This window comes from Halichoerus grypus, chromosome 12 (assembly GCF_964656455.1).
Source record: "Halichoerus grypus chromosome 12, mHalGry1.hap1.1, whole genome shotgun sequence".
Taxonomy (NCBI): domain Eukaryota; kingdom Metazoa; phylum Chordata; class Mammalia; order Carnivora; family Phocidae; genus Halichoerus; species Halichoerus grypus.
This window is the reverse complement of record NC_135723.1, coordinates 35109604-35132088: the sequence shown is the minus strand read 5'-3', so window position 1 is coordinate 35132088 and position 22485 is coordinate 35109604. Positions and strand designations below refer to the sequence as shown.

The 22485-nt window shown below is 39.9% G+C and overlaps 1 protein-coding gene across 4 annotated transcripts in view; it reads right to left on the bottom strand.

The window, feature by feature from the left end:
* The window catches only part of CDK14 (cyclin dependent kinase 14), a 543473-nt gene that overhangs the window by 298406 nt on the left and 222582 nt on the right, over positions 1-22485 (bottom strand). For all 4 annotated transcript variants that reach the window (XM_078059238.1, XM_078059237.1, XM_036071484.2 and 1 more), the window contains one exon: positions 10290-10384. In XM_078059238.1, the coding sequence (XP_077915364.1) occupies positions 10290-10384 (95 nt within the window). The remainder of the gene's footprint in view (positions 1-10289; positions 10385-22485) is intronic.

Here is a 22485-nt window from a genome sequence, read left to right as displayed (position 1 = left end):
CAAAGTATGTTCTTTCCTTTCTAAAGGAATTCTCTTTTTACTTCTGTTCTTACCTTCCCTATGATCTGCTTCTTCCAATAAAGTCTTTTCTTCAGTGTACTCTCTTCAAATATCACACATTATTCCAGCTTCCCAATTACATGTCTATAGCTTAAATGATGAAATTCAAAATTAAAGAAAAATAATTAAGAATTTAAAGAGCCCACAGAGGCAGAGCGTGTTCTCATTAAAGCAGTCTCATTTACAGGAATGTACTCAAAACTGTGTGTTTTTGTGGATAATCAGGGGTTTACTATAGCAACAGTTAAGAGACCAGATACACTTCTATCTTAAATCATGCGAGTTAAAATACTGAACTATGATTAGGACTTCCTAATAAGGATGGCAACTATATGAAATAAAACTAGAACACAGAGAAGATAGGTATGATGTAAACAGAAAAAATAAACTAAAATCCCAGCACCCAACATAGTAAGTGAACAAATACAATGGAAAATGACTAAAAGAGACCAGGGTTCCTTGTCAGATGAGTAAAAGCCATTACGGTAAAGGACAGCAAAGAAGTTAATTGACTTTGTCCTACCAATTAGACAGAATGAGAAGTTTATAACAGAGCACTGATTGAAAGCAAGTTTGTTTCTCTTTAGTCTCTCCTTCTGCTTCAGAATTCTTCTATTTACGCCGCCTGCACATTCAGTCATCCACAATGCTTACATCTGTTCATGTTTGGTACTTGGATCTGAATGACAACCCAGCCCCCTTCAGAATATAGGATCACACTATGACACTGCATAACTAGTTCTCCATACATGAAACTAAAACATCCTTGAAATTCTTCCATAAAGAAATTCTTCCATAAGTCAAATCCGGTTTTCTCGCTGTTTTCACTAAAACACAAATGTGTTCCAGTCCCATGGCACAGGAAGACCTGTGACAGCAGCTTATAACCCAAATGGCACACGGACACTATCTAGCCTAAGATCACAGTCCTCCACAGGACTTCAACCTCTTTAAAAGCAAAGGTTTTATATTTGTATCTCTAGAGCTCAAGGATAATCCCTGGAAGACAGTTCCTATATGTTGGAGGAGAAAACAAATGAGTGAATGAATGAATGAATGAATGAATAAGTGAATGACCATAACAAGTTGTGTTTCTGCTTCTAAAAGTTATGCCAAATGAAATGAGTTCACCTAACAGTTGCAAAACCTTAGTCAGTCCTTTGCTATGTAAAGTTGGAGTCACCTGGATTCACACTTGACACAGGAGATGGTATCATGCAGCCACTGGACAGGGCATACATGGAGTCTCTGACATCTTAGCATGAATTTCCTCATCTGCAAAATGGAGGAACCTTCCACCTACTTCACGGTTTTGGTTGGGACAACATGAAATAACATACTAAATTACATATTTCAACCCCTTGCATAGAGTAGAGGTCAGGAACCCTCCCTACAGAATTTCTGATGTGGATCAACCTACGCTCTACTTGAATACTTTAGCGATAAGACATTCATCACACTTCAAGACATTGCATTTAATTTATAAGTAACACAAAACATTTGAATATCTTTCCCAGGATTAAGCCAAAATTAGCCTCCCCAGAACTCCCACGCTTGGCTTTCTTGTCCTGTCTGGAATACACACATTACCTTTTCTCTACTCTAGTACATCTAATCCTCCCGAATAAGTCACTGTTTCCATGTTGTACATGGTTCACAGACCTCTTGCCACCCTAGGTGCATACTCCTGTTTGCTTCAGTTCATTGAACCAAACAAATTACTAGTCTTTTTCATATGAAATTAACTGCATTTTGAAGTTAATTTTCCTCCACCCTGTTTTTCCATATGAGTTTGGGCTTGCCTTTTTTTTTTCTCTTAACCACATTGTTTTATTTGTCCCACAGCAATTCACCCTGTAGTTCCCATTCATCATTTCATCAGATTCTTTTTGAGCCCTGATTCCATCACCCCAAGTGTTAATTATAGCTCCCAGCTATGACACACACAAATAGGTCAAGCACACCATCACCATGTCTTCATCTAAGTCATTAATAAAAATATCAAACAGGACAAGGTCAAAGACAATGCCCTCCAGCATACCCTGATAAACTTTTCTCTACCCTAATGTCAATTCATTAATCAATAGGCTTTGGGTAAAGTTGTTCATCCAGCAATAAACGGAAAGAATAATAATCTTGTGACAACTGGATTTCAATTTTATCTAAGAATGTCATGAGAGCCCCTGTCACAAGCTTTGCTGAAATCAAGTAATAACACTGTTACTTACTAAAAGGGAATGAAGATTATTAGACTTTAATGTCCAAAGATCTAGTTTTGAATTTCACGAACGTTCTATCATGTGCTTATTGTGTCCATAGATTCAGGTTTGTTTCCCACCACCTTTTATTTTTGTTTTTTTATTTTTTTTTAATTTTTTTAAAGATTTTATTTATTTATTTGTCAGAGAGAGAGAGCACAAACAGGGGGAGTGGCAGGCAGAGGAAGAAGCAGGCTCCCTGCTGAGGAAGGAGCCCGATGTGGGACTTGATCTCAGGACTCTGGGATCATGACCTGAGCCGAAGGCAGACACTTAACCAACTGAGCCACCCAGGCCCCCCCACCACCACCTTTTAAAAACCAGCATTACTTCTGCTCACCTTCATTCTTGATTTTTCAAAGATTATAAACAACAGTTCTATTAATACACTACAGGCACTTCTTTTCACATTCTAGATGTAATTTATCTGGGGCTACACAATGAACTCATTCCAGTGGATGTTCATGAGGTGTTTTTTGCGGGGAGGGGATTGGGAAGAGCAGGGAACTGAGCAAAGTGTGTTCTAAATCTGACCGTACTCCCTGTGTTGTGAAAATCCCCTGCTTTATGCATTTTGGTGGAAGGCAAGGCCCCGCTGCTATTGCAAAAGCCCAAAGGCCGCTCTCTCAGGTGCCTGTGCAGTCAAAACTTGAGCATGTGACCTAGTGTCACCTACCACACACGACCAAACCGAACTCTGCAGTAGGAGCTAACGCAACCTGAAGAAGCAGGGAGAACGTCAATGCAATTTTGACATCATCGGCAGAGGTAATAACCTCCAGTCACTGGGGTGGTCAGGACAGTGAGGTAAGAGACAGTGTCTGGGGCCGACACTCCTGGGGGCAGCAGGGTGCTCCATGGCCGGTTCCGTGGCATGGTTTTGGCTCCGGTCTGCGTCGTCAGCTTTACACGGTTCCTGCCGGTTTCTAAAGTCTTCCCAGCAGGTCTGTCAGCCACATGATATCCTCTCAATAAACTCGTCTGTTCAATTCAGCCAAAGAGAATTTCTGTTGCTGGCAAAAGAGAACTCGGACAGGTACATTTATTCAGAGCAGCCAGGCCCTTTAATTCCTTTTGACACAACGAGGTGGTTTCTGACCGTCCCGTTGTCCGAGGCCTGCTCTAATTGCTGTGGAGGCAGATCTGCTCTGCACCTTCTGCTTGGAAGAATATTTGCTTTCAGAGAAAAAAACTAAAGACTGTCGATGGAAACTAAAGATGGGATGTAGATAAATAGATAAAGAAAAAATTTTAAAACGTGACTTAGTTCCACTTTCTCTCGGTTGTTTGCCTTAGATAGTGACACTACTATAATCTCTTGTTCTTCCTGCTTCAAATGTCACTCACTCCCTCCCAGAAAACAGAGTTGCTAAGCACCTACTATGCGCCAGACACTGGGCTATGCACTGGAGAGGCACTTGCTCTGCTCTTGCGCTCAGTCTCCGATGAAACCGCTTCCTCTGAATTCATGAACAGTCTCCTTTCTCACTGGTGTTTTCTTCTCAGTACCCTTTGTTGATAGTTCCTTATCACTGTGACCCTTCATGGTGGAATGCCCCAGGGGTCAGTCCATAAAATTCCTTTCCATTTTCTGTGTTCATTCACTCATAGGCTGTTTTAGTTATTGACTGCATACAACAAACCAACCCTATGCTGGATGGCTTAAAACAATGACCATGTTATTATTTCTCACAATTCCTGGGTTGCAAATTCAGAAAAGGCATATCAGGGACAACGGCCCTTGGCGCCAGGTGATACTTGTGAGCCCAGAATGCGCCACCCTCCCCCCTCCCCAAGATGGCTTCTCACGTCATACGTCTGGCACTTAGCTAGGCTGGGCAAATGGCTTGGCTGGGGTCCGATACGTAGAGCCCAACTCTACACTGTGTTCCAGGTTCTCCGTTCTCTTCCATGTCCTCTGTGGCCTCTCCCTTGCCACATGGCTTCTTCAGCAAGACAACTGGAATTCTAACACATCCTGGTCAGGATGCTCAAGATTGCAAAAGAGAAGCTGTCAGGACCACAACTGGCGGAGTGTCACTTCCACCATGTTGCTCATTGGTTAGAGCAACCAAAAGCCCCGCCTTGATTAAGGGGTAAGGATTGCACAAGGGGGTGGGTATTCAAAGGCATGGTTCATTGAGGACCACCAATGTAACAATTACCACACTTGGTGATCCCATACAATCCCCCTGTCAAACAATATCTACAACCCAGACAACTTCCAAATGTCTACCCTGGATCTCTTTCCTAAATTCTAGACTCATGCATCCAACTGCCTTGTGACATGTCCATTTGCACATACAAGGTGCATGTCAACTTTAACCCATTTAAATCTGAGTCACGTCTTCCCCACTCTGCTCCTCCTGTACTCTGCCCCATTTTTCCTCATGCAGCTCCACTATCATAGTTGCTCAAGTCCAAATCCTTGGGGGTCATCCCTGACTCCTCTTCATCTGTCAAATCCCACATCAAATGCTATCAGCTCAGCCTTGAAAATATATCCTGAATTCCACCACGTGCCTCAAATATCTGTGTGTTCCTCCTTCACCTCCTTCAGATTTTTTACATAAATATCCCTCACCTTCTCGGTGAGGCTGCCCCTGATCACCCCCATTTACAGCTGTATGTGCCTGTACATGTGCACATGTATTTTATCTCACAGGAAGCAGAAAGATGTTCCATTGCCCCAGGAGGGTTTAATCTGGAAATCAGAATACTGATGGAGAGCTACAGTTTTTGAGAACAGATGTGGCTTAAAATCATGCAAATTAAAGCATTCCTCATAGACTTAGAAATCAAAATGTATGAGGCAGAGAAACCAAATAATGAGGTAAATTGTGTGGCAGGGAGCAAAGAAAGAACATAACTTTCAGCTGCCAGTCCCATATTGAACATCACACACACCTCAGACCATCATATAAAACTCTGAAGACGGGTCTTCATCCCAACACTAGCCGTCAAGGTGAGAGAGGATAACAAGGATCTGGGCACAGAAGTCTTGTCTTTACCCTTTTAACTTAACTGAGTGATTTCACTTTAAATTCTCTAAGCATTATTTTTCCTCTTCGATAAAAACTGGGTAACAAACAAAACTGGGCAACAATAATATATGCCTTATGTACCTCAAAGGGCTAAAGACAGAATCTGAGGAAATAATGTGTATGAGAGAGGGCTTTGTAGAATAAAATTACTATAAAAATAGGGGCGCCTGGGTGGCTCAGTAGGTTGTGTCTGCCTTCAGCTCAGGTCATGATCCCAGAGTCCGGGGATGGAGTCTGGGAATCAGGTCCCCGAGAGTCGAGTCCCTGGGTCGAGCCCCACATCCGGGTCCCTGCTCAGCAGGGAGTCTGCTTCTCCCTTTGCCCCTCACCCTGCTTGTGCTCTCTTTCTCAAATAAGTAAAATCTTAAAAAAAAAAAATAACGTACATGAATTTTGGTGATTCATAAATCACTTCACATGATTTTTGGAGACACAGTTTTTTTTCATATGTAATATAGATTTTTTTTTTTACATAATGTTGCACATTAGTTTGACTATTTTACTAGTTTGCCCCACAGCAGAAGAAATAAAATGAGTGCTCCAGTGAATATCATAAGCTATAGGGTTGTTGTTTTTCTTCTTATACATAATAATTAAATGTGCAATGAAGAGTTCTGCTACACATACTTTGATCTCATGTAATAAAAACCAGAACAGAATAGTTATGTGCTTTAATGGTAATATATATTTACATAATCACATGTTTTAAATTTTTCAGCATGATGTTAAATAGGTTAATGTGGCACTAATTTGTCTTTGGCCAAAAAAGGAAAGAAAAGGGGAAAAAAAACTAAATTGCTTAACTTTCTTTTAAGTAGAAAAAAATTGTTAGCACTTTCACTGTTTTCTATAGTATTTCTCTGCCAACACTCAAACCCATGTAGGAAAAAGGGCAGCTATAACAATGTCTTAAACCACTGTGAAACCAGATATATTTTTCAAGCTAACTGACTCATTCCTTGGTTAAAAATGCTCCTTCACATTGGACAACAATGGCAGGAAGACAGGACTGAAAACAGGAGCAAACTGAGCTGCACGTTTTCCAGCGGGTCCCCAACCTTGCAGCTCGCGGATTATATCTACACGCTTTGAAAGTGTATAAGAATCTAAATTTCAGACATTTTAGGAGCTTTCCACAGTACTGCAGAGACAGTGTATACTAGCAGTATCCTATTATCCACTGAAGAGTTTTAATAATGACCTCCAAAGTCATTGAAATCTTCCAGTGCTCTTCCACATCACTAACTGTTCATCACTTATGTCATTATTCTGGTCCTCCCAAGGCTTTTGTGTAACCTGCAATGTCATCCGTGGGACTAACACAAAGCAGCTGGACTTCAAGTTCTCTTTTAAAGCAAAGATCAGAAATGTTTTTATGCAGTATGTATATGATCATAAAGAAGAATGTTACTATATGTTAACTATCAAAATTTAAGTTAAAAAATAATAAAATAAATAAATAAATAAGAGTGTTTCACTGGGTGGAACTCAAATTACATAGGAACCTTAAAAAAAGCCTCGAACACTTAACTAAAATCCAAAGAAAAAATCCAATAGTACCTAGTGAATCTTAAGTTATTTTACTTTTCTTTCATACCTAGGGTTCCAATGGGCACGGTGTATTTTTCTTACACTTTTATTTTACTTTATTTATTTTTAAAGGTTTTATTTATTTGAGAGAGAGACAGCAGGAACAAGGGGAGAGGGAGGCAGAGGAAGAAGCCGACTCCCCGCCGAGCAGGGAGCCCGATGCAGGGCTTGATCCCAGGACCCTGGGATCATGACCTGAGCTGAAGGCAGACGCTTAATCCACTGAGCCTCCCAGGCGCTCCTGTCTTACACTTTTTAACTTACTTATTCCCCTTCCTCAAAAAAAGGGTACTACTAATTACATGGAACTATAAAATCAACCTTTTTTAGAAAACAACTTTGATGTTAACAATTTTGAAATGTGGCAATATAAGCACTAAGTTTAGGAAAGTGCACATTAAAGTGTTTGATATTGATTTCAGGGCTTGCTAAACAACAAGGTTCTGTGTGCGTGTACGTGTGCGTGTGTGTGTGTGTAAGTAGATCCCAATGATATACAGGGGGCAATACTGTAATTATAAGTTTGCTTTATGGAAACTTAAAAACATTTCATAATTAAAATAAAATCTTAAATGATGAGGCTTTTGACCAGTGCACAACACTTATTTAAAGAACAAAGCAGTTTAACCGATTCAGGATTTAACTGCACTCAGGATTTTAAGAGCAGAATAAGGGAGGGTGGTGGAAAGAAAGAAGAAAATTTCCTTTTCCTCTTCTGACCAAAGGCTCAATCTAACTACAGTTGTAAAAATAAGTGGGAGATACAACATTACAATTGGGAACCAGAGTAAAATGGGTCTGGATAAGTACCTAATCTCCCTAATCCTTAGTTTTCTTTTCCTTTGTAAAGTGACATTCACAGTTCCAGGAGGCCACTGAGAACATCAAAAATGGTAATGAATGTAAAGCCCCCAGCAGAATGCTCAGCATAAAACAATAAATAAACTTTAGTTACTGATTTCTAGTATCGTGGTCATACTTTCACCTCCTTTTCTGATCCACCACTCATCATGCCAAGCCTACAGTGCCCTCTGATTTCCTACCCTATGTCCCTCACCTAGATCTGCTCTAATTCCCAAGGCAGCATTTCATGCTTTGAAATTATTATTGCCTTTCCATCACTATGAAACATACAAGAAAAAAGCAGAATTTATTTCTGCCAGATACTGTGAGGAAAGCAATCTGATTAATCCATTAAAATATGTAGGAGCCTTAATCTTCCTCAAGGTATCAGTAGATGTACAAACAACAAGCAATGAAAAAACAGTATAAAAAAATAAAAATTTTAGGAAATATTCTGGGGAGTTATTTTTATACTGGGCAATTGCCACATGGTCACACTAACACTGCCAAGGAGTCCACACCTCCCCAACTCTAACTCAGAAGACTCTTGTAAGCTATTTCTACAGTCTGGAACCCCCCACCCCAACTCTGATTTCAGAGATCCATTCAAACATTTTACTTAAACAAAACCCAAACAAACTTTAGTTGTAGCAACAAAAAGTACTCCACCAGAGAGAGCAAAAGGACAAGAGATGAAAAGAACAGAAAAAGACAAGGGTTAGATGGAAAAGAGGAAGGCAGGAACAATGGGGAGGTGAGGAAATAAAGATAGAGTGGGGGACCCAAGGAGAGGCAAGGCAGGGCAGTCCTAAACCATGAATGATGCGAGCTTGCCTCATTCTCAAAGAGAGAATAGGTTAAGCTACATCTAGACTCCCTCAGAGAAGTTGGGAATAAAACGTTGCCTGAAAAGTACTGCTGATATCCACACTATTATGTGGCTGATTGACCTGGGATGGCTCCACAAGAATTGGGACCAGGGGAAATTTCACTCACACAAAGAAGAGTGATTATTTAACAGTCAGTCTTAATCAGTTAGCAAATATTATAGGACATGTTTAAAAGTCAGTCTTAATCAGTTAGCAAATATTTTAGAACAGTGAATTTCCTTCATGTGGTCACTTCCACAGCATATAAAATCATCAAATGATTTTAGCCTCACAAATATATTTAGTTTTCTTTTAAGACTTGAAGGACATATTTTCATATTAATTCTGTTAGTTTCTCTATTAACGTTACTGATTTTAGAGGCCAAACTATTTTTCTTTCTAGCTTAACCATCTAATTTTGGAGGAGGGAATAAGTACATTTTTGAAATCTTCTTTTCTACAAAACATAAAAGTTAGTCAAGTATACTAAGAAAAATCTAGATTTAATTGCAATATTGCAACTAGACCTACTGGAAAATATGAAACAAAAATTCCAATTCTAAGTCAACTGAATACATTATTGACTCCAAAATCACCGATTAAACAAAAGAAATTATATTTGCATTGATGTGCGAATCTCATCCATTCTTGGTAGCATGTAATATATTCAACTGCTCAGCTCTAGCTGTCCTTGTAGCCACATTACCATATTATTCAAATGTATCTATCATTTATATGTAAATAGAGAAGATAAATGGCTTCTTCATAAGACAACAATTTTCAAATGATAAACAGACACAGGCAGACATTAGCAAGATAAAAATGTTGCAAATATACATTCTATTATATATTTTTTAAAAAAACATGGAACCTATTTCAAATTTTTTAAAAAAGTAGTGTGGTAATTTATAAAATGGGATCCTAATACATTCACAATACCAATAGCTACTCTCCTCAATAAAAGTCTCCACCAATGTCATTTGTATCATAAATTACATGTTCTCAGATCCATCTGTGAAAATTGGGATGTTAATTATCATGGTTACATCTCATGATTCCACAGTTAAAGGCTGAAGTGGTGCTACATAAATACCATATGTTTTTCTAGGAGAAACGGAGAAAGATTAATTATGAGTTCAAGTCCAAGTCTTCTAGCAGTAATACTCTCAACACAGTAAGATCATTACATTGTGTGCTATGCAAATTGGAAGTTTTAATTAATAGCTGAAATACGAACTGAGGGAGAAAACTATGAAGTCTAAATTGTAAGTATCAGGCTTTCCCCCACCCATCCAAAAAGGAAAAAAAAATCTTAGTAAGAATGCTTCTGAGAAACCAAGTTGTAAGTCCAAAGGAAAAAGAACTTCCTTTGATGGAGTGATCACTGTCATGCTGTTTAATCCTATTTGATAAACCTAAAAATTACAGCATATCCAGTGACAAATAGATTATTAACAGATAATATATCTGATGAAAATTCAGTTTAAAATTTTTCTGGATTGTTCAAAATTATATAAACTTACTAGATAAAATACTTCGGTACAGCAACTTAAATAAGAAACTCCATCATAATACTACAAGAATTTTATTTATGTTTATAAAATCTGAATTCTTATTTTACTCACCACATATTCAAACACAAGTGTCAGCGTCTCCTTGGTGTGGATGATGTCATGAAGCAGCACTATGTTAGCATGTTTTAGTCCTTTTAAGAGAGAAGCTGTAAAACAAAGTAGACAAAGAGACGATGGATAATAATCAACTGATATGTTTCATTATCATTTTGTCAGATGAGATATTTATTTTCCCATTTTCCAAGCCAGTAACTATTCAGAATCAAGGGTAGTGGAAGAGAGTTTTCATTTAGATGAAGCTCCTCCCCCAATTATTTCACCTGTTATTTGCTGTTAAACTCTAGTTAGATTCCATTATGGCCAGAGGACATAGTTGGTATGATTTCAATTGTTTTAAATTTGTTAAGGTTTGTTTCATTACCCAGAATGTGGTTTATCTTGGTATACATGCCATACATATGGAATATATATTCTGCTGAAATTGGGTGGAGAGTTCTATAAACGCCAATTAGATTCTGTTGGTTGATGATGTTGCTGAGTTCTTCTCTGTACTTGCCGGCTTTCTGAAAAATGGTTCTATCAGTGACCAAGAGAGGGTTGTTGACATCCCCAACTGTAACTGGGGATTTGTCAACTTCATTTGAATTCCGCCAGTTTTTGCTTTATGTGTTTTGCTTTGTGTGTGATGTTTACTGTATATACATTTAGGATTCCTATGTTTTCTTTGTGAACTGGCTCCTTTATAAATATATAATGTCTCTCTGTCTTTGGTAATTTTCTTTGCTCTGAAGCCTGTTTTATAGATATTAATATAACCACTCTAGCTTAGTTTTGATGATGTATCTTTTTACTTTTTCTTTTAGCCTACCAATATAGTTAGATTTGAATATGTAAGTTTCTTATAAATAGCATATCACTGGGTCATGTGCTTTTTAAATCCATTCTGTCAACCTCCAACTTTTAACTGATATTTAGACCATTTACATCTAATGTAAATATGAATATATTGGGTCATCTGACATTTCAATCCATTTTCCCTTGGGCATCTTGTAACTTAGTCTTCATTTCTGATTTAGTTTTGTCTTTTCTTCTATATTTCCCAGGAGTTCAATTAACTCATTTCATTTTGGCTTTTGTGCATTTTTTTTTTAAAGATTTTATTTATTTATTTGAGACAGAGAGAATGAGAGAGAGAGAGAGAGCACATGAGAGGGGTGAGGGTCATAGGGAGAAGCAGGCTCCCTGCCGAGCAGGGAGCCCGATGCGGGACTCGATCCAGGGACTCCAGGATCATGACCTGAGCCGAAGGCAGTCGCTTAACCAACTGAGCCACCCAGGCGCCCGGCTTTTGTGCATTTTTCTTCTTAGCTTTTGTATTACCACTTCAAGGTGGGGTTTTTAGGTTTCATATACCCAAGAGCCTGAATAAGAAAATTTAATTTAGATTACAGTTTGTTGTGTACAGTTTTCTTTAATTTTATGGTTGTTTTTTGAAATGCATTTATTTTATATTTTCTGAATTTTTACAACAGTTTTATATAGATGTGCTTGTTCTAGTCTTATTCATTCAAGGGTCTGTGTTCTTAGTTTGAGAGTCCTCTCTTACATCAGTTCTTCTCTCCTCTATGTAGGTATTATGGATGGTGCTGGTGGCAGAAAGGGAGAGAGTTTGGGGTGTTCTGTTTCTTTTTCATTTCTACAGGATCCTTAATTTCTCCTTATTCTTTCCTTTTTTACTTTCACTGCCAACTTCAAGGGGTACGATCCTTTCCCTAAATATGTGAATCTCTCCTCCAGCCAACAGTTTCTAATCCTATTCGCTTTCGATCTTTTCTGTAGTCAGTGCTGTGAACCTCATGGAGTCCCAGTTTTCTCTTTCTGAAGTGATTCTGTCTGGGCTTCATCTAAGTCCTCCATACCCCTCTACTCTTTTACACAGTCTCTTAAACCTGTCTGAAGCTTCCCTTGCACCACTCTGCAACCATAGGCTTGCGGCATCTCCTAATGCTTTTAAAGATGTGGGTCATGTGTGCTTTTATTTGCTCTCCCAAAGTCATAAAATAACCTAGTTACTGGCACTGGTGGCCGTGGACAAATTCTTGATACCCAGTAATACTGCAAAACCACCCACATCTTTACAAAAAGATTTATAATACCAAGCATGAATCTTAATGTAAACCTTGGGTTTTGGGTGACAGTGATGGTCAGTGTAGGTTCATCAATTGTAAGGAATGTACCATGCTGGTGAGAGATGTTGATAGTAGGGGAGGCTTAGGGGCAGAGGTGGGGAGGAGGTAGGTGGTGGTAGGCAGGGAGTATATGAGAACTTGTCACTCAATTTTTCTGTGAGCCTAAAACTGCATTAAAAAATAAAGTCTACTAAAAAAGTAAAAATAAAGAAATGCACCCATGTTTTAACATACTTAAAAAAAAAGCAAATCTAGATTATTTAATATTTTACTCAAATAAAATGATATTACATATATCATATATCCTATTTTAGATAGGTAATCACCATGCAAGATGGGCTGCACTGGGCATTCCCCAGAAAGGCAGAGAGAAAGCATACAGATAAATTCTAGTATGAGCTCAATGAATGTGAGCAGTTGTTTTATTAGAGCTATTGTTATTGCTAAAATTTTATTTATTTATTTGACAGACAGACGCAGCAAGAGAGGGAACACAAGCAGGAGAAGTGGGAGAGAGAGAAGCAGGCTTCCCGCGGAGCAGGGAGCCCGATGCGGGGCTCGATCCCAGGACCCTGGGATCATGACCTGAGCCGAAGGCAGACGCTTAACGACTGAGCCACCCAGGCGCCATTACTGCTATGAATTTCTGTAGACTTCTGCAGGCAAAACTGTTTCGGGACCATATACATGTTCCTTAATTGCAAGACAAACTTTAATAAACATATATTTGGCCCAAAGAAGGTCATCCAGAAAGAGAACTAATTTTTTTTTTTTTTAAGATTTTATTTATTTATTTATTTGACAGAGAGAGAGAAACAGCATGAGAGGGGATAGGGTCAGAGGGAGAAGCAGGCTCCCCGCCGAGCAGGGAGCCGGATGCGGGACTCGATCCCAGGACTCCGGGATCATGACCTGAGCCGAAGGCAGTCGCTTAACCAACTGAGCCACCTAGGCGCCCTGGAAAGAGAACTAATTTGTGTAGCTGGTTCCAACACTGGAAGACAACAAGAAGCGTGCTTCCCCTGAAACTCAATCAGCAACAGTGTATAGTCCAAGGCCAGACAAGTCCAGGCTACATAGTGAGGCCTCCTCTCCCGTCCTACATAGACCTGCCATGGGCAAGTTAGTTTTATACACTAAAAACCTTACAGTAAAAACATCTACAAGTTTATTTTACTGGAGCTCTGTAAATTAGCACACATGGGAAAATAATTACAACAATAAAATCACAGTACACGAACTATGAAGGAACAACCATCATATAGACTTATGATAGACTTTTGTCTCATTAATTCCAATAATTTATAATCTTCCTTCTTTTAACTATTCAACTGGCCCATCAGTCTTAAACAATTAAAACTTTATTAAATAGCTAGCTTTCAGATATTAATCTGGGGACCAACTTCACATTTGCTTATTTTAAAAAGGACACTTGGCCTGCACTGAACTTCCAAGGCAGACTCATCCTCAGAGTTCAATATTTGAAACCACAACAGGGTATTTGAAAATGATGAACAGGTATGGGACTTCACACCCACCAGGTATAGGACGCAGATAGGTGAAATGAATCAAGGGCCTAAACGATCCCATGTTGTATGAAAGCAATCTGGCTTTGTGAGGCAAGTTTTGGAAATATATTATACAACAGGATTTGTAATCTTGTCCAATTTCATTTTTCAAGTTAACCCCTTAGCCTGTCAAATTCAGTGAGGATCCATCCTTATCAGCAACAACCCCAAAAAGGTACTGAAGCTTCCACTAAATTAAGAATCCCGGGCCCTGAGGATCCTTTACCTTGGGATTTTTTTAACTGCTCCCCCGCAACCTCCACCCCATCATCGCCTTTTTTCTCTCGCCACTTACACCTAAATTGTTGCTCATTTCTCAAAATAATGTCTTCACACTCATCATTTCCCGTGGCATTTTTCCTACAATTTCAGGAAAATTGAATTTCTGCCATCATTCATCTTGGGGAAAAAATGGTTTGTTCCTGACAGTGACAAATATTATAGAAAAAAGTCATGTCATTGCTTTATATATTTTTGACCATTTCTACACGAAGACTCAAAGTCTCCACATTTCTTTCTTGTAAGTCTCAATTACTACAGATTTTCGATTTCTAAATACATTTATATACACTTTTGAAGTAGACTATCAGTTAAATAGGTACCCATATCTGTATTTGAAAGCAAACCTTCTTTCTTTTGAGCGTAACATCATAAATTTGCATTTGAAAAAGGACAGAGCCACTAATTTCATAGCTGATGGCAGACAAAAGGCATGGAAGGTCAGAAAACCCTCCGCGATCTCTATCAACATCCTATCAACATCCAGGAGGTGCCAGACCTGACTAGTTATGAGCCTGCCAAGGCAGCAACCACTGCTCCCAGCAAGTTGCCAGAAACTGGAATTCCTGCTGTTACCACGGCAAGTGAGGCTCCTGGGCTGCCAAGTCAGACCAGTGATTAGCACCTACAAGTTCTAAAGCCAGTATGTCTCCCTTTTCAAGACAAACACTGTCAAAATAATTCTCCATGTAATCCTAATAATATCATGGATATAACACATGTTATTTTCTCATCGTTTACTGACAAACAAATCCTGTAACATTAGCGTTAGTAATTCCAGCATGCTTGGTTCCTCACTTGGTTTCTCCACAGATTTTAAGTAAACATATGGCAACATTTTAAATTCATTTCACCACTGAGGTTTGAAAAATTTTCAACTGTATGTGATGCAAAAGACTTGTAATTTTAGGGTTGGGGGTAAAATTCTAACAATGGTTTCAAAACTGTGATGTTGAAACAATACAAAAACAGAAAAACACTGTTGTGCTTAAAGATAATTGTGCCTCTGACAAAGTCCCAGAAGGACAGAAGGACACAGGGAGCCTCCCTTCATTTGGTAGCAGGATTCAGGTATCTGCTTCTCTGCCATATTGAAACTTCCAACCTCCCACTTTGAGAATAAACATCTTCAATTTCGACTCCCACTTGGAAGGGATAAATTTCACCTAAACTCCAATTTCATCATGATTAAATAAATTCTGAGTTAACAGAAGAGTTCAGAGTATGTTCATTTTTTTTAAAGATTTTATTTATTTATTTGTGAGAAAGAGAGAGAGAGAGCATACAGGAGTGGGGGGAGGAGCAGAGGGAGAGGGAGAAGGAGAGACTCTCAAGCAGACTCCCCACTGAGCGTGGAGCCCAATACAGGGCTGGATCTGATGACCCTGAGATCACGACCTGAGCTGAAGTCGGAGGCTTAACCGAGAGCCACCCAGGCGACCCCAGAGTATGTTCATTTTATCAGTTACAAGCAATGTTAATAGAGAAAGAAAGAACAAAACCTTCTTTAATATATCAGTTTTCTAAGTCATTATATGATAATCCTTCTAGGAAAGGACAGACCACAAACAAACACAACCTATCCTTGCTCACTCCCCCGTTAGCCTCTGGAAAGAAGTAGTGCATTCATATATTCCTCTCTCTTTTTTTAAAATGTCCTCTTTTCCTGAGGGGTAGACTGGAGAGGCTGCTATCTGACATTTCTAGAAGACAAACATTACTACTCATTAAACCCAAGGAGCCAACCATACCTCAAGCTACAACTTACAACAGACATGAACTTTTTCTTTAAGCCCACAGCTAGATAGTTCTAAGGCTGCTGAAATCCACTTTATACTAGAAATAATAAAACTACTTACTTTCAACGAGAAGTTACTTGCCAGTGCATTCTGAATATTTTCATAGCTAAAGTATTTTGAATGGGAAAATCTCAAGGGTAGAGAGCAAACAACAACAACAACAACAAAAAAACCAAAAAAAAGACCAACAAAAAACCAAAAAACAAAAAACCAATGCATGCAGAGAAAAGACAAGATTGCTTATTTAACTGTGTCTGTGAGGACTAGGTGGTTTAGACAGAAAAATGAACAGATACACAGCTCCTAGGTTAACCTGTACACAGTTCTGCAAGGTATGCTGCCTAGTTCAGCTACATACCAGGAGAAAGGCTGCGGTTCTACTTAGTTCCAGACCCTTCCCTTAATGATATCTAATATGATAAATAAACACATACACACGCACATACCCATAAGCTAACAAATGAAAAAGTGCAAGAATCAGGTTAAAAAATGGAACTGTATCTTTGACTCCATGTTTTTTGCTTTTTATACCTTGTACGCACACACATACAAAGAGTCAACTCTGTGTTATGGGAAAAAGAGGTCATGGATCACCCAAAACACAAAGCCAAAATGTGATATCATATAAACTTAATTAAACTAAAATCACATGATAGGATTTGGAGACATGTTTCTTGACCACCAGGTATCATCCAAACGTGGAAAGATGATACAACACATTAGGAATACTTTATAAATATCATATGAATCGCTTTCTATCCATCAAAAAAAAAAAAAAGTCTACTGTTTTTACTTGCTCCAGAGCTAAGTTTTTCTATTTGCGGATAGACAGAAATTCAATCCCACTGCATATTCCTCCTGCCTTGCTCCACTCCTAATATCCCCAACGTCGCAAACCTGAAATGTGGTACTGGAAATTACAGACCCAACCATTCCCCTTGCCATCAATACCTGTTTATCCCCCACCCCCCTACTGGCAAAGGGCAGTCTGCGGGGGGCTACCTCCACATTGCAGCCTCACAGGACCACCGCGAATGCTTACTAAACACTTTAAAGAACAAATTCCTCTCATAGTATAGCTGAGCCACATAAAACTGGCAATATTTGACATTTTTGACCTACCAACACAGCAATTTCACACAGTTCAACCTAATAGAGTTTACCTGGCTCAAAGCAATTTTAACTTTATCACAAATGCATTGTTACTTTTACCACTGCTAACATTCAAACCGATTAATCTGCCACCAAAGGGCCAAGACCCAACTCTGCATAGGGAAAAAAAAAAAAAAAAGGAGGAATCTGCTTATCAGACTATGGTTACAGCTGAGGGGAGGAATACAGAAACAATTTAATTTTCTACATGTACCTTTCTATATCATTTGAATTGTTGATGATACAGGTATATTCCTTTTATACTACAAAAGAGGTCTTGAAAAGTTCTTTGTTACAAGTGGGTTGGCTAAAGCGAACTGAAATAGCACTAAAAAGGCATACAGATGTTTAACTACACAATTAATATGCAACTACAACACATCTACAATAATGAATCATTATAACTGCAATGTGATCCTTCACTACTAATCCCGGCCTCATTACTAATCCCTCCTTGCTAGGGTATTGGTGCAAATGCTTACATTATAAGGGGCTCTTTTCCTACTCTGGAACACTGCAGGCCCCTATCAGCCTCTAATTTGCTCCCACATCAGACGTTAATCCAAAATGTTGAAACTGTTTCTTGTCTAAATAGTTACTTTCCTGCATTAAGATTAATGTACTCCCTGAAAAAGATTCCTAGTTTGATTGTCTCCAATTACTCCCAGATGAACCTGTAAATGACCCACCAGCTGCCTTTCCATGCTGTAGCTGATCCTGTTCCCATTTGCCACTAGAAAAATCCACGCATGCATGTAGGTAGGATGGGAAAGCAGACGGGTGGTTTCCTCTAATGTAAACATCTTGCTAGTAACTTCTGCAGAAACAAATCTTGCTAAGTGACAGGGCTGGAAATAGTAGCACTTATGCTCCAGGTACTTTTCAGTGTAGGAGCTGAGGGTTTCTGGAAGAACTACTTTACACTTTATTACATGTGGCTTACATGTATAGTCAGTAAGAATACTACAAAGTATGCAATAAAGAAAGATGTGTGGTTTGGCACCAAGCCTCTTACGTCTTCTGGTTAAGAAAAATAAACATTGGTAGCATAATAGCCATCACTGTTTAACTAAATGTAACTCAACCTCAATCCTTACATGAAAATATGTGAATAGCTATTATTGTATTTCACAAAAATAAACAGAAGTGTAAAGTCAGAAAATATTTTCTTTGCCATGGTTTCAAGGTCCAGTACATAGGGGCCTGCACAGAGGACACTCAACTTTGCAGATACCATTCAAGTGGTAGAGCGCAGTCAGATTCCTCCACAAAGCAGCATAATTTTGCAGCTTATTTCCAGACACAGAAAACTCTACCACCCTTTGTCAGGAATTAGACTGTTCATATCACCACAGCGACAGGCCCGCCAGGAGGTGTTTCTCGAAGCATGGTCCTTCAATGATCCAATCCACACCAACGGCTATCAGTGCAAATTCATTAGACTCTATCCCAAACCTACCAAATCCAAAATGATGGGGATGGGACCTAAGAAAAATCCAAGAAATTTTTATTTAATATCTACTGTGTGCCAATCACTAGGCAACGGGAGAAACACAGACAAAACTCCTGTCCCTATGAAATTGGCATCTGATATTTTGACCAACCCTTCTATTCAATGCTTATGCATCCTAAAGCTTAAAAATCATTGTGTTATGGTTTTGATATGGAGAAATGGGTAGCATGATTGTGGGCTGTGTATGTGTGTGTGCATGTATTTATGCACTTAGTTACATTACAATCTATTCACTGTTCCACAAGCAAATCAAAAGAAACAGCAAGACAATCAATCAGTTTGTTTACCTAGTATCCATTACCCTCTCTCTCCCCCACCCCCTCTTCCTCTCTCTCTCTCACATACGTGAGCGCTTGTGCGCACACACACGCGGGCGCGCGCGCACACACACACACACACACACACACCTGCTGAGACAGATGCCACTGAAAGATTAAAAGTCCTGGGCTAGAAGGAAGAGAGAAGTCTTTATTCTGAAAATTTGATGGTATTTTGAAAAATGTGTGCATTTTTTCCTGTTCAGTTAAAAAAGAAAAAAGTCAGGTCATAAAGCTTTTTCATATAATCCAATGTTGATAAGGTCATCATTATATGGACTTTTCAATCCCATAATTCTTGAAATCTGTGAAGGAATAAGATTTTATGTAAAATGCTGGCAATAAGCCCTGTATCGGAACCAGTGTTTTGATAAACAAATACAATCAGCAGGTCTGGAGATACTATAAACAGACCATGAGCACAGAAGGAAGAAGGAAAAGACTATAAAAAATGAAGATGAATTTTGGTTGGGGTTAATTCTTACCCTTGAATATCCCTGAATTGAAATTTCAAATATACCACTACTGCATGTGACTTAATAACACAGTCAAAGCTATAAAAATTTCAAATTACAGCTTAATTCAGTGGAAAGTGCACAGGCCCACAGCACCGGTTAACCTTCAGGAGGGCAATGACCTTCTACCTTCCCATGACAAAACTCCGTAAACTGTCCCTAGGCCTGGACAAGGCCTGGAAATCCTCCATGCCGCCTCTAATCAGCGGTGGCCCCGGTGGGGACCCGAGTTCATCTCGGCCCTGCTGAGTGAGCTCTGCCACTGATGGGAAGGTCACTAATACTCTGCCTCCCGATTTGCTCCCCTCCCTCCAGGGCTTCCTTTCTCTCTGGGCTCAGTGATGCTCAGTAATGACAGAGCGCCGGCCCGCTCTAGCCCTACTTCAACGTTCAGGGCTTGTACATGTTATTTAATGTCAGAAAGGTAATTAAGGGTTCGGTCAGGGATTGCCTTCCGATCATAGGCAGGCAGGACTGGCAAGCCCCCGTCTCTAAGTGCTCTCATTTCTCCTCTCTCCTTCTGGCTCCGGCAGCATTTGAAGGAGATTTTTTCTGTATTTGGAAATATACAAAAAGCAAGACAGGAAAACAAATATACCTATAAAGGACAGAGTGATATCTCAAGTGTTCAGCATTCAGAAGTATATGATGATAAAAAAATAAAACTGTTGATGCCAAGTTAACACGAGTAAACTGTTACTGAATGAATTTGGGGAGGCGGCTCCTGCCAGCCTTTTCTGAACGTGAGGACTGCCTAAATCCCTACACTAGAGAAGCCACTTCGGTACAAAAACGATAAGAACGGCTTTTAAAAATCTTAATAGAGTCTCATATTATCTTCTTTAAGTCACTATCTCGTTGTGCAAAACTGGCAACATCTTAGAAGTGGTAGATTTCACGCAAGGTATGATACACTTGCGTAAGATCAAACATTTCTCTACGGTGATAACTGTGGGAGTAAAGTTAAAGATAAGTAAGCTGTATAATATATGTTTTATGTTTCTAAATTAGCAGGGTGACTTCCGATTGTCGTGGTAGTTAAAAAAAAAAAATTGCCATTGGAGAAAATGACCAAGGGGAAGAAAAATAGGATTCTCGACTATGGTCTCAAGTTTTGCACCTCCGGCCCCCACAGAGGAATCTGATGGTACATTCACCTAGGCAGCAAACAAACTGTTTGACTCCTGACACTTGAGCCTGCTCAAGTGTGACTGCGGAGGGGCCTTTCTTAGCGTCTCTCCAAGGTACGCTTGTGCCTGGTACTGAAAATAGTTTCTGCTCATAGCACCTGCCTTTCCACATAAGAAGGCAGCTCCTGGACACACGGTAAGCATGCACCGTCATTAGCATCACCATCGGATTCTCAGATGTGCTCCAACTCCTACTGACCCACATTTCCCTTTCTAATAAAACCTCCTCTTGCTTCGTAAACATTGTACACACACAAATACATACACATATATGACAAATCTTAGAGCATTAAATACATCTATGATTTGACTTACGCACAAGGTGACTGACCCATCGTGCGCGTGAGAATGAGTGTCACCTTCCACCGTGTATAATACAACCCTTCCTTTGAAAACTGAGGAAACCAAAATATACGAAGTTTGGCCCTAAGTCTCAGCTCCCGGCCTCCTGCCTCCTGATACAGTGCAATTCTACGTCTGTGATCAAAATCGGCATCATCTGCTTCTCTCACGGGCTTGGTTTTCTTGTCTTCTTCCCTAGTGCTTTCCTGTGGTCGTGGTTTCTCTTTATCTTCGTAGCCAGGTGCTGGGGGCAAAAGACCCTGAAGCGGAGAAGACCAGAGGCCATGCGAGCTACCTGTGGGGCTGCTCGCTGGCAGTTGCACCACCGGGACGAAAGAGGTCTAAAAAGACAGCAGTAAGAAGAGAGCTAAAGGGGAAATTGCGATTCGAACTGGCTTTTAAAAACTGTCCAACTGGGGCGCCTGGGCGGCTCAGTCGTTAAGCGTCTGCCTTTGGCTCAGGTCATGATCCCAGGGTCCTGGGATCGAGCCCCACGTCCGGCTCCCTGCTCTGCGGGAAGCCTGCTTCTCCCTCTCCCGCTCCCCCTGCTTGTGTTCCCTCTCTTGCTGTCTCTCTCTCTGTCAAATAAATAAATAAAATCTTTAAAAAAAAAAAAAAAATGTCCAACTGATTGAGGCTCTTCTCTTCTTTAACCCTTTCAAGGGCTGCTTGACAGGACTCACGGGCCCCGCACAACAGGGCTCCTGAGGGAGCTCTCCTGACTCTCCCCCACACTCTGAACTCCAGCCATGTGGCATGCAGGCACAGCTCGGGCCACCGGGGTGCTCCTCCCTCTGCCCTGCCGTCTCTCACAGCCTCGGGGCCCCTCCTTCGTACTGGTTATTCAGATCTTTACTTGGCTATCATTTCCTCTGGAAGTCTCTGCGGACCGCCAGGGCTCAGGTTAGGGGCATTTTCGATGAGTACGTCCACACTGTGAGGTGTCTTTCCCAGTGTTATAATTACCTGATTCCCTATTTCCACCTGTCTATATCCCCCATCACTCATTATTTGCTCTTCCTCCAGCTGTGCTCATAGCACGCAATTCAGGGCTGAGTTTAGAGAAGATGCCTGTTAAGTGGTGATTAAATAATGCATGCATAAACATGAAAAGTAAAATCCTTAAAGGATCTCCCATAACTTGCCACTGGACTCCTACTACTGCACTCCACTGTCGGTTGATTATCCTCCTGTAATGTGTTTAGTTCAGCCGGGTACGTTGATCAAAATAAATGCATTCTTATTGTGTAATAACTGACAAATACACTGAGGCTATAGATTCCACTGAATTTTAAAAAGAAGCAAAGAAGCATCCTATAGGATGTCATTAGGAGTTTCCCTTTCATAAGTAGATGAAATGCTGTATATTCCTGCTATAACTAA